The sequence below is a fragment of the Rhea americana genome, unplaced genomic scaffold (genome assembly GCF_003343005.1).
Source record: "Rhea americana isolate MKP2758 unplaced genomic scaffold, rheAme1 scaffold_15, whole genome shotgun sequence".
Taxonomy (NCBI): Eukaryota; Metazoa; Chordata; class Aves; order Rheiformes; family Rheidae; genus Rhea; species Rhea americana.
The window spans coordinates 3,964,646-3,977,808 of NW_028185594.1; the positions used below are offsets into that span (position 1 = coordinate 3,964,646).

The 13,163-nt window shown below is 40.0% G+C and overlaps 2 protein-coding genes and 2 non-coding genes across 6 annotated transcripts in view; 3 read left to right on the forward strand and 1 right to left on the reverse strand.

The window, feature by feature from the left end:
* Positions 1–408: 408 nt before the first annotated feature.
* Positions 409–4,102, forward strand: EEF1B2 (eukaryotic translation elongation factor 1 beta 2). The gene is made up of 6 exons (XM_085299377.1): positions 409–556; positions 726–848; positions 2,009–2,132; positions 2,524–2,590; positions 3,310–3,435; positions 3,910–4,102. Exons 1-6 carry the CDS (start codon positions 477–479, stop codon positions 4,062–4,064), a joined length of 675 nt encoding a protein of 224 aa, XP_085155503.1. The 5' UTR covers positions 409–476; the 3' UTR covers positions 4,065–4,102.
* On the forward strand, positions 2,362–2,440 carry LOC146598941 (small nucleolar RNA SNORD51). Its single transcript, XR_014895169.1, has one exon. It is a non-coding gene; the product is annotated as a small nucleolar RNA SNORD51 (small nucleolar RNA).
* Positions 2,912–3,045, forward strand: LOC146598942 (small nucleolar RNA SNORA41). The gene has a single exon (XR_014895170.1). It is a non-coding gene; the product is annotated as a small nucleolar RNA SNORA41 (small nucleolar RNA).
* A 2,669-nt stretch (positions 4,103–6,771) lies between the features above and the next one.
* Positions 6,772–13,163, reverse strand: part of CMKLR2 (chemerin chemokine-like receptor 2) — a 19,587-nt gene continuing 13,195 nt past the window's right edge. For all 3 annotated transcript variants that reach the window (XM_085299375.1, XM_085299376.1, XM_085299374.1), the window contains one exon: positions 6,772–9,604. In XM_085299375.1, the coding sequence (XP_085155501.1) occupies positions 8,536–9,588 (1,053 nt within the window). In that variant the 5' untranslated portion in view covers positions 9,589–9,604 and the 3' untranslated portion in view covers positions 6,772–8,535. The remainder of the gene's footprint in view (positions 9,605–13,163) is intronic.

Here is a 13,163-nt window from a genome sequence, read left to right on the forward strand (position 1 = left end):
CGCTCTTCGGCAATCTTCGGCGCGAGAGGCTTCGGGGATTTCCGCCGCGCTGCTTCAGCCCAGCTCGGCAGTTTCCGCCTGCCACGCCGCCTTCGGCGATTTCCGCCTCTTCCCGCCGCCCGCCTCCGGCAACTTCCGCTGCCGTGCGCCGCCGGGCGCGGGACTCGTTACACTACCCACCCAACTTGCGAGCCTAAAAAGCTGCCCAACTCTGCTTGTCGAACACATATCCATACTCCGACCCTCCCCCTCACTCCTAACGTCCTGTCTGCCGCGCGACCCGCGCAGGAGCGGTTTAAAACCGGTGGGGAACTATTTCGCGCCCCTTCCTTGCGGACGGACACACAGCCTCTCCGCGTGAGCTGTCCGCGGAGGGATACTCCAGCCGCTATATAAAGGGGGCGCAAGGAGGCCGCGGCCTTTTCCCGCGGCGGTGAGGCTGGAGGAGCGCTCGTCTGTGCCGCGCCGCTGCCGCCATGGGCTTCGGGGACCTTAAGTCTGCTGCYGGCCTCCAGGTCCTTAATGACTTCCTGGCTGACAGGAGCTACATCGAGGGGTGAGAGGCGGCGGCGGGGGGGGGGGGCCGTAGGCGGTGTGGTGAGGGCGGGCGGCCGCTGCCGCCATGAGCCCGTGGCGCCGCGTGGCTTCTCGCACTTTCCATGGCGCTGGCCGCGGGGCTGTGGCGGGCTCGGCTCGGCCCGCTCACTTGGGCCCCTGCTTTACAGGTACGTCCCCTCCCAGGCCGACATCGCCGTCTTCGAAGCGATCGCCGCCCCGCCTCCTGCAGACTTGTACCATGCTCTCCGGTGGTACAATCACATCAAGTCATATGAAAAGCAAAAGGCCAGGTACGGTTGAGTTCGAGACTGGAACACGTGTGCGGGCTGCCTTACAAAGCGTTGCGTTTCTCCGGGTTGAATCAAAATAGTGTTTCTCACTAGTATTACAGCTAGCACCTGGTAGAGCTTCTTGCGTTACCCTCCAAGCAGGAACGGCCCCTTGTGCTACAGCTTGTGAGAAGGGCTTGAACTTTGTTACTGCATTTCATGTGAATAACTGTTCTGAAAGCTGGAGACTGACTCTATAAAGGCAGCGCTAAAATGGGCCAGGAACTGTTAGAGTACTCTTTGAAGACAAGMATGCAGGTTCTAGATGACTAAAGGAAGTGGTTCATTCAGACTTAYAATCTGAGGACAAAGCAAAATCAATGACTTACAATGCAGAAACACCTATAACAAGGGTAAATATGAAAGCAAATGTTATTTTTTCTTCTTTTTTAGTGATTTTAGTGTTCATGAAAGGTGCTGTTTTGACATCCATGGAGACTGCAGGCTTCTCTAAAAAGGTACAGCATAGGTAGTGTCAGTACTGCTACACTGCCTCCTCTATGTGCCTCAGTCCTGTTTTGGAGGGAACTCTTAAATTGGGTGGCTCAGTCACCAGACTTTTCTGAAGCTCTTGTATTTTAAATGGACTGAGATCATAAAGTTACTTCACAAAGTCCACTCTGCAGAAACTGCTACTRGTTACTATAGACCAAAGCTAGTTTTATGGCTCTTGTAGTAACAGTTTACAGTCACAGTAGAACTACAGCCTTAGAATAAGACTGCAGAATTATGTAAGCTGGAGAAGATTATTTCAGACCTAAATTTTTTTCAGGGGAACATAGCTGAGAAATTGATAACATTTCCTACACAGAAGATTGTACAGGTGATCAATTCCCTTAAGAAAGAATTTTGTTTTTCCTTGCACTTGCATAGAATAGTGGTGTTAGGTAGGATCATCTCTGCTTAGACAAGTAGCTTTTGCATATAGGGTTTGTTGTAATTCTCATCTGTTACACTGTATGAGYATTTGGTGTTGGTCATTAGGGAACTTCTCAAGTAGCAGAATGGGGTGGGGGTTCTTACCACAAAGGCCTTTTTTAGTGACTGTACTGTAGAAATACTGAGAATTGGCAGTATCTGACTTCACATTTGAGTAGGTTCCTAATATCTGCTGCTTTTAGTTTGCCAGGTATAAAGAAAGCATTGGGGAAGTATGGTCCTGCTGATGTTGAAGACACAACAGGTGTGGCCACAGATAGCAAAGATGATGATGACATTGATCTCTTTGGATCTGATGATGAGGAGGTACTGATGCTTAAGGGGGGAAGTATTATACTTGTTTTTAAAGTATCTAGATATGCAGGTTTTTGTGTTAATAATTTAGGCCATCTTAATTTTGTTCACTTGATAGTGGATCTTACTTGTAATTACCAAATTTTTCCTTCTCTTTGCAGATTAGGGGGAAAAAGTAAAAAGCTTGGGTAGAAAGGAATATATTGTAATGAGATGAATTGTCATATTTATTTAATTTTGACTGGTTATGTGATGAGTAAAACAAAAATCACCATCTTTCGGCTGACAGTTGTGATGATTTGTTTTTGTCTGACTAGATGCCAGTCAATTTGATAGTGCTTTAAAGAGGTGAGTGTTTTGTTGGTGCTTTACTGTAACTTTGGCTTTTGGCTTTCTCTTTCAGGAAAGTGAAGAAGCAAAGAAATTAAGGGAAGAGCGCCTGGCCCAGTATGAGTCCAAGAAGTCCAAAAGTATGTCCAAAAAGAACTTTGTTCTGTTTACATTTATTATCATGTGTTTAAACAGGATGGCTAAAAAAAAAGTTTGTAATAGATACAGCTTAGTTGACTGGAAAGAGACAAATTAGTTTTATTTGAATTCATGCTACCAAGAGGTCAAGCCTTATCTACAAAGAGTTGATCCCAGGATTTTCTTTGAACAAAATGGATGTAAAACTGGTATAGCATGCGCCTATGCTAGAATCTCTACAGATTACTTGTAAGATGGCTGGTCAGAAGTTACTGTGAGAAGTTACTGTTATTTAGAGAAAATGCTGCAGTATAAAATACAGACTCCACAGCTACTGGTCTGGAACTGTTCAGAACTGTAGCAGTTGCAGTATTCCCTCTGTGGAAAATAAACTGTTACATGGTACTAAGCTCCTTCTCAGATCCTCTGGAAAGGACTTCCTGTGTAACTAACAGTGTCAGCTTATTATTAAAGTAYGTTTTCTTGTGAGAGTGGTAATGAAGAGTTTGTGTATCTACATATTTTAAACACTGGGATATGTATGTCTTAAACCCTTGAACTGTATGTTACAGGAGGCCTGCCTCACTAATGTGAGGTGTGTCTTGTTGATGAATCTAGAAGTATGTTTTTGTGAAGGTAGTTTTGTAAGTATATTGATAGGAAGCTTCTTGAAATTTCTTGCAAACTTACGGTGATTTTCTTCTCTTTTCTTTTCCTCCAGAACCTGCTGTTGTTGCTAAATCATCAATCTTGCTTGATGTGAAACCTTGGGATGATGAGACAGACATGGCCAAACTAGAGGAGTGTGTTCGAAGCATTCAAGTAGATGGCTTGGTCTGGGGATCTTGTAAGTAGAATAAACTGGTGGAGGAATTCCAGAACTGCAGGGGAAGTAGCACTAGTGTGTATGTGTGGCTCTTGGTAAACTAGCACTGTTTAGTGAGCTGACATTCTCTAAGTGTATCACTTAAGTCATTTAGAGGGGGAGAAGTGCCAGTGATGTTTCTGCCATAGTCAACAGAAGTATCTGCTTTATGTAGTACTGTACCTCAGTAAGATTTGGGGGAACTGCTGGTCTGAGATGTGCAGTTCAATACCTTAAAATAGTTCAAATGTTGTATTGGTGCAGCAACCAGGTTAAGATACCATGTCATTGGTTTAAAAGGGCATTTCTGGACTGGTTTGTTGATTAAGTGGTCTGTAATACAGAATGAATGTACTTATATCCCTGCAAATTACTTTAGCCATATATGATATGCACTTTTTTTAAAGTGATTTTACAAACCAAGGAGTATTAAATATTTTCTTTCTCTTTTGACAGCCAAGCTAGTACCAGTTGGTTATGGTATCAAAAAGCTTCAGATTCAGTGTGTTGTTGAAGATGATAAAGTTGGAACAGATATGCTGGAAGAAAGAATAACAGCTTTTGAAGATTATGTGCAATCAATGGATGTAGCTGCTTTCAATAAAATTTAAGCCTTGCTATATCTAGAATAAATGTAACAGCAAAAATAGAGCTGTCTCTGGTTAATGCGAAATTAGACTGATCTCTTTTACTAATGTAAAACTTGGTTGATGGGTAGAGATTAAAAGTGAGTTTTAGGGCTGCTCCAACAACCTGCCACCCACTGTAGTACCAAGTGTGTGATCAAAGAAAGTAGGAAAAGTTCACATTTATCACCAATACAGCATTTTAAAAATCTGAAATGCTCTTTTCCCATCTGGGGGAGGGGGAGGTGTGTCATTTGTAGAATTCTATTTGTAATTCCTCTGGAAAGAGGGGTGGATTTTAGGAAAAAAAAGCACAGGGTTAGGGCAAAGGGCAAGTAAGTTCTTTAGCTGTTACTTAGGAATATTAATTCATTTTTAGGGTGTTGCCAAATATTTATGCTGTGCYACTTGTTGAAAGCTGGGCCTTGCTATCATCAAAGGAATTAAGGTAGGCAAGTTAAAGGCCATATGGAGGGCTGCAATGCACTAGAGAACATGTTAAGTGAAGCTGAAAGCTATTTATCTGGCCTAAAGTTTTTGTGGGAACTTCACATGATCTGTTGTCTAGACTGAGCTCCTTTTCCTCTGAGATGTTAAATTCCGTACTGAAGCTGTAGAAATATTTGCACCTTTCTCAGGACTTAGTACAGCAAATTGGGATGTTGGAGTGATGGTTAATAAAATCTTTTCTGTGCTAAGCTGAGGTAGAAGAGTTTTTGTGACAACAGTTCCTGACTACAGGTTTCAAGGTCTTAGTGTATCTTGTACCTCAGACAACACGGGGAAGCATTGGTTGTCCTTAGACTTGCCTGCTTAAAGGATGTTTTTAACTTAAAGATGACTAGGGGGCAGTATATACCTTCCACAAGGTGTATTTTTAGGAGTTGATTGTTTAACCCCCTGAGCATGCTTATGTGAGAATCAGTTGCAGTGATTACATGCTAAAGTAAAGGAAGATTTAATGCAGACTGATAGTCTTTTATATTTAAAGGTGAAGTATACTGTGGTCTAATAACAAACCTAGAAGATGTTCAATTAAAATGCAAGCATAGTGACAAATACAGTAATTATACTAATTTAGCTCATAGAAAGAACTGCTTACTTGACAGCAGCTTGGTTTCAGAATTGATTTTGACCTTTCTAAAAACTGAAGAGCCTAACAGAACTGAACTGTTTTCCAAAAATTAATGCTAAATAATCCACAGGAGCAATGTAAAGCTTCCAGTCGAATACATATTTCTAGACCTTCATCAGAGTTGCTGTGACTGAAACAGAAGCCTGTGATGTGGCATGTYGGTCACTGACATGGAGGTGCTCAGTGGTGGAGCTAGGTAGCTGCAATTGATGCTAACTCAGTTCTGCTGAGCAGCTGCATGTGGTTATCTGGTAGAGAGGTCTTGTTTCTCTTTGTTTAAAGGACTGCCAGTTTCAGATCATGCAAAGACTTTGTTTTGTAATTTGTTTTAGGGAAAAGTCTGCCTGCCAGATTTTTAAAGCGTGATTAAAGAACTGAACGTATAATTACAGGCTCTATCCCTACCTTCCATAAACTTTTAACAACCAAAGAGACTAGCTTTATCCTGTGTGTAATTACCTTAATGTATAGTCTCCTTTCTCTGGTTATTCTGTAGCTGTTGCTTCTACTAATCATAGAACTTGCTTTTAGTGATTCTCACATGCTGCTGTTAAAAGCAAGAGATTACCGAATGCTAAATCCAAAAAGTATTTTTTATTATCCTTGGCTATTGCCTTTTGCGACATTCTTTTCAAGTAGATATAATGGTTTAATTTATAGACTGTAACTTTGCTAAAATACAGTGTTATGTAAGCCATGCACCAGGCCTGCCAAAATGAGATTTTATTTTTGTATATGTTTTGTTTATGCTCAGCATGCATGTACAAATTCTTCAGTATTCCTTCTCTTGAAGGCAGAAGAAAACTTGAAAAAAAAAAAAAAAAAAAAAAAAAAAAAAAAAAGGCACATTTTCCTCAGTTGCAGAACTGAGAGGCATGCACAGGAGTTTCAGAATAGTTTTGTTGGGCTTTGTAATAGTTAACAACCGCTGGTGAGATAGATCAGGTGCTCACAGAGATTTTGTGGTGTGCTTGATGCTACAGTGGGGGTGTTGAGCAGCYGTAAGTCCCATTTTAATGGTAATGTCTTGGCCACAAGACAATTCTATGCAACTCAAGTTGCATAGTCTGTAAGTATACAGACCTTAGGTATTTTGTGTAGTACTGGGGGGTGCAGTGGTATGTTACAGTGTCATTGTGCCTGTGAAAAATCAGGATCTTTGAAGGAAGCATTTCTATCCCACGTGTACTGCRTAACAGAAAGATTAGCAGAAAGTACGAGAACTTAGGTATATGCAGGAATACTGGGAAAGCATAAGCTTTATAAGGTGTTAGCATTCAGTACAGCCAGGGGCTACTAGATTTTACAGAAAGAAGATGTTTCAACAAAAATATCAACWGTAATCTAATCTAGATAACAAGCTTCAGAGGTACACACCCTTCAGGAAAAGAGGTTAGAGTAAGTAACTGGAATCTGCTGCTAAGTCTGTCAAATATAAAATTTGCAAATAGATTGACTGATCATAAAGCTATTTTTTATCCTCAAGTTACTTCTGCCTACACTTCTGTGTAGACAGTCACTCCATACTGCTGCTGACAAAAGTAAATGAGCACACTCTTCAGAGATAACAAAATTTTATTACTCCACTTGGAGTACAGTCAGGAGCATAGCACTAACACGTCATTCTTAGAAAAATATCAGGGGATATGTGAAGAAAACATGCAAAATCTTTGATTTAGGTATATTCAGTAGCGTGATGCCAAAAGACAATCATGAGTCACTATGTACCAGGCAGTGAGTGACTCAGAGGAAAGAGTGCTGCCTACCAACTTTCCAAGCCAAAGTTAAATACATAGAAATTCCACTGATCCTGCTATAACTCTCCAACTTTTAAACCAGAGCCCGAAGAAACATAGTTACAGACCACAGTCAGACTGTTTCTATTTGTACAACTACCAGTATACGGATGCATTTGTGTGTTTTTGTGTGTGATAAATATTTGCTTTTGAATTAAATGTATTTACATGTAAGTAACATTTATTGTAAATAAGGCCTTATATGTGTTGCCAGGCCACAGGTCACCTGAAAGGCAGTTTTATTCCACATTTTGTGGCCCTAACGAGGAAACACTGGTCAAATTTACCCCAAATTTTATGCCCCTGCTTTTAATGGAATTTTATCTCACATTCAACTTAATTCAGTGGTTTTGCCTCAGATATTAGTCCACTCTGCTTAGCACATAAATATATATGCATTAATGGGTGTGTGATTCTACAGCAAGCAACATCTTGGAGTGGAAATAACAACTCYATTAGGGCTGTTACCTCTTTCTTACTGGAGTGGATGTTACTTCCCAGGTATATTGTGCTGCCTCTAGTTTGGCAAAGAAGTCTTAATTTGGTTACAGGCTTGTAACTGAACTGTTGAATTCACTSTATCCATTTTTAGAAGGTTTGCATTACAGCAAACAAAATGTTACATTATTTCTTAACCTTTCTTTGTAAGAGCAATAAAGGGCAACTGATTGTCACAAACCTCTTTAAACATGAAGCCTAGGGGGGAATGTGTRTGTGGTGGTGGTGGGGGAGCCTTTAATCTCAGTTTCTCAAAGAAACATTCCTACTAATTCTGCTCACATTTCAAATGAGTCAAATATTTATTTGAAACCTCTTCAATATTGTACACCCATCTAGTAATAAGAACACAAGAATAAAGGGATAAGTGACCAGCAAGCACAGTGATTCCTATCGAGTGTAAGGCAAAGAGCAATGGGAGAAATCAGAATTTATGTCTGTGTTGGTTTTTTTTGTTTGGTTTTTTTTTTTAACAAGAGAAGGCAATAATTCAGTGTTCTCTGTATTGAGATCCTTCTCTGGCTGGAAAGGGGAGCCACCAATAGCTTTGCTTAGCCAGGATGTAGCCAGGAGGTTTCTTCTTTAAACAGTGCTAGACGCTGAGTGCTGTCATAACCCACTGATGTATGGCCGGGATGGGATGAGGATGCCCAGATCTAGAGCATTGTCAGTGACGGTAGGGAGGAATATTTTTATTAGGTAATTTTTTTTTTAATATCAACAAGATATGGAACTGCAACAGAAAATTTAAAAGGATTAATAACAGAAATATTCACATTCCTGTTCAAAAACTCAATTAGAGCAATTCCACTTATTTTAACAGCTTTCAGTTCAGGCTCTTTGCAATCATACCACACCCAAATGATGTGTCCTGTAAGAACTTTCCAAGGAAAGCAGCATGTGCAATTCAGCCAGCTGTTTACATGAAATTGTATATGCAAAGATGCACATCTATGGCAGATGTGAAGACAAGAACATTTCCAAAACTCCTGCCAGTTATTTTGGAGTGGGATGGYGACAAGAATGGTCACTGAGCAGTTTCACAACAGTGTGCAGGCGCATGGGTGTTGTCTGAGCTCCACAGCTGCTCACTGACAGTCCCCGAGCGGCTCACTTCCCACAGTGCCAATTTTAGCACTTCAGAGACAGTTGTCTTGACCTGGGCCTGGAACTTCTTGCTAATCAGAACATAGAGGATTGGATTAAGGCAACTGTTGATGAAAGCAAGGCCAGTGGAGAGGGGAATGCCATCCTGCAATAAGCCATGCAAGTTTTCATCATGGTGAGCAGACAGCTCCACAATGCTGAATATGTGATACGGTGTCCAGCAAACGAAAAAAGCTACGACTACAGCAACAATGGTCCAGAAAAGCCTGCTGGAAGTCAGTACAGTTCTCTTCTTCACCTTGACAATCAGCAGCGAGTAGCAAATGACCATGGTCACTAGGGGAAAGAGGTAACCAAATGCAAGTCTCACCCAGATGAGAATGTGGTGTCTCAGCAGAATGAGTTCTCTGTCATGCACATGAAAGTTGTTGTAGCAAAGGGTGATGTTGTTGAGAACTGTTGTTGTGTCTCTAAAGTATAAGGCAGGGCCACCGATAATTGCAGCCGAGATCCAAATAATCCCACTAAGAATGAGGGTGTTCCTTACAGTTCGATACTTGTAGGAAAAGACTGGGTGGACTAAGCGGATGTAACGGTCAAGGCTGATGAATGTCAGGAAGAAAACGCTGGCAAACATATTAAGTAGTGCAATGAACGAGTTCACTTTGCACAGCCACTTCCCAAAAGGCCAGTGGAAGCCCATTGCCACGTATGTAATATAAAGGGGCAAGAAGAGAACAAAGATGAAATCTGCAATGGCCAGGTTGAGGAACCAGAGTGTGGAGACAGATTTATCCCACTTAAAGCCCATAAACCAGATGACAATGGCATTACCTGGCACCCCCAGCAGAAATGCCACACTGTAAAAGGAAAGGGATATCATATGGGCAATGCTGAGGGAGGACTGGGGTGATTCATCTTCCTCAGACAGGTCATAGATATAAGAGTAATTCTCAAAATCCTCAAGTTCCATGCTGCACAGCTGCTTTCTGGGGAGGAAAAGAAATAGAATTGTCAAAGGGGAACTGTTTTACTGCACTGCAAATAGTAATCTGTAATTCCTTTGAGTTCTTGGTCATAAAATAAATACATTGACTAAGTTTSACATATCGATCACTTTTTAGCTATCAATTATTAGTACAAAGCTTGTAGATTATTTCAGGCTGTAAATATTTCAAGTAATACTCAGATCAAGACAAGCAACACTTGAAATCTTCAAGAATGGTTTTCCTTGCATTCATTTCTTAGCAGAGGGCACGGAGTACAATATTACTAACAAATTTCTGAGAGATCCTCAGCTACAAAGTTTTACTGAAGTAYTGACTGTATTCTTTTCTAATTAATTTTGGTATTTTACTGCTCTGTTCCTGTTTGAAGCAACTTTTTTTTGGGGGGGGGAGGGGGTTGCTAACCCCCTCCCCTCAAATTATAGTTAACAAAATGATAGACAGCATTTTCTCCAACAACTGAATGTATRTGTGTTTCTTTCTCTCTGTCATCCAAAGGCTGGATGCTGGCCTTGCTGCCTAGCAGTGCTGCTGACTTCAGCAAGGCTTCTTTGGGACACAACACAGTTGTTATAATACCTATGGAGGTGTCAGAATCTAGCCATTAAGAAGTTACTCCACAGATCATATAAAAAWTTAACAAAACAATAGTGAACTAGGCCTGAACTCACATCCTCCCATTTGACTTTGCTGGAATTGATCCATCTTTACGTGTATCAGTGAAACCCAGGAAGGTTTAACATCCTGGTTTTTAGCTGGCATACTGACACTGAAGGACACCCAGCACTTAACAGAGAAATATCTTCCTCATAGATACACTACGGGTTAGAGATCCATTTCAAGAAATGTAGTGGAAAATTAGGTCTTAATTTCTKAGGCTGCAAAGAAACCAGACAAATACAAGCCTCATCAACAAGGAAAGCTGCTCATGAATACTGATGGCATGCCAGAAAATTACAATGAAAAAAATGCCATATGACAATGGCTAGAAATAGTAGATCTAATACTCTGATATCTAAAACCAAATTACATTGACACTTGACACATTAAAGCAGAGAAATTAATGTAGACAGGATCTTAAGTTTCTTTTTATCTGGCAGAATTCACATGTGTAGCTAAAATTGCAATGAAAACTCAGTGCTATAAAATGTAAATATAAATTTTCTTTTCTGCCACTCTGAAAAATAAAGCATCTGAAACAATAGACCTTAAGAGAGTTTATTACACAGTAACATGCTTAAAAACAAAACAAAAATCAAACTTTCTGATTAGATCCTTTTTGAATTGACTGGCAAAGSTGAATCACTACCAATTCTCTTCAGACTTTAATGAGAAAAGATAATGGATTAAAACAAAGAATCTGGGTCTTCTGGTTAAGACCACATTTGACCTTGGGAAATGTTGGCTCCMCTGCAGATTTCACAGCCTTAACAAACAATAGTGAACTAGGCCTGAACTGAAGGCAATACAGTCTTACAATTGTAAGAACTACACCTTAGTAACACAGAGCAGAATTTTAAATTCAGCCCCTGTGTTTCATTCAATAATACAAATATTTTTATCTCTTTTTGTTGACCACAGTGGATCACTTAACTTTGAGCAGAGAATGAACCTGAAAAATATAAAAATTTCCAAAAATAAGGATAGAAAAAACATGGAAGCTGTTTCCCAGTCTTCCTTAAAGCTACTGCTAGTCAGTGTAGTTGCCACTCCACAAAGGAAGGAAATTCTCCAGCAGCAAGGGATGTAGAGGAGGAAATATAAGGAGCATATTTCAGAGGAAAGGCATACAACTGTGGTATTATTCCACTAGTGATCTGACAAAAAGGTAACACATAAAAGAAAACAAAGCCTCCCAGGAGAACACCACAGACTGTAAAAGCTATAGCTGGAAATGTCTTGCTGATTCAGTCACTGGAGATGCCTGACTAGCCTTTTTGTCTTTTCTTTTTTTTTTCCCCCAAGGGAAAAAGAAAAAAAGGCAGTGTCTTAATTTTCTTCTATTGAAAAAGCTTCTGGAACTTAAAAGTACAACACAACTTTTCACATAGGAATTTTCCCCTAAAACTGAAAAGGAAGGGTGTGGGAGGGGAGAGGAGGAGGGAAGCAGAAATATAAACCAAATGAAAAAGCCATAAAGAAAGAAAAATAGGAAAACAGATAGCAAATAGTGGCTGAGTAAGAAAAAGCATTTAGAAGTTCTGCATTCATTCTGTGGTACAGCCAAAACTACAGCCCAGCACAGATGATCACAGTCTGACAAGAGCACCTACCACAGTTGAAACAAAAATTCTGATAAACTCTATATAGTCATTTGCAGCTATATTCGCTGCCTGAACCCAGCTACACTGATGGGCTGTGACTGACAGCAAAATATGACTAGACCAAAGCTGCACCATGGGTGACCTCGCTGGTGCATTTCTGAGCGCTTGCTCCATTCCAGAGCTGAAATTCAGCCTGCGCTTTTGGACACTTTCTCTACATTCCTGTAATTCCACTAATTTTTGCCTACTAAAGGACAACAGGAGTGGTGTCTCAGGAGTATGCTGCCTGTAGAAAAACAGCTGCAAAAACATATTCATCTATGTACCTTTGCTCCAAAGACTAGTTTACTTATTCTGGAAAGATTAGTCATATAAGTGAAATTACGTATGTGCACACATATTGGTAGGATTAGATTTCTTATTTGTAAATGAATGGAAAAGGAAAAAAAGAAGTTGGGTAATTCTATAACTCTTGACTTAAAAATATGTAATAAAAGGCTGTACTGTCTGTTCTGTCAGCAGGCTGTGATAACATTTGCCCTTTCTAATTTACATCAGTCTGAAGGAATCTTATTTGGTTAGCTGTCCTGATCAAATGATACTTAGTGAGCTGCATTTATGTAATTATATGCCCCGTGAGGGTAGATTCTGCATCAAATACCAGTACCACCCATCTGAGTCATTTTTTCAAACATAACATCTGCTGAGAAATGGTATAAACAAGTAGCCATACCACTAACATCTGGAACAACACTACATTTGGACATCAAGGTTAATAATTGGATTTTTAAGTGTTTTTGCCTGCATACAGAATTATAACATCAAATTGAATTTATGCACATTAATAAATAAATCCAATTTTTCAGGCTCTTGCTGATTAACATCTGCATTCCAGTCACTACAAGGTTGCTTTTAAGTTTTTCAAAAGCTAGCACAATGCAACAATATTTGGATTCACACATTTCCTGCCCATATATATAACTAGAAAAACCTTTTTCTTTTTCCTCAAAATAAAAATGGCTGTAACAAGCATCTGATAAGTACCCAACAATRTTCATTTTATATTTAGAATTTCAAAGATGCTATGCAGCAGAAGGAAAACATAACTAAATAAATATCAAATATTTACCAACCCCCTTGTAGTTTAAAACTCCTCCACGGAGAGAGCACACCACCTTTACAACGCATTATCTTTTCAGGAATTATTTTCTTAAGATTATATTTTCCCTTGCCTCTAGTCTTCCAATTCAGTAATTCTTTAGTAGCAGGCAAAAAAA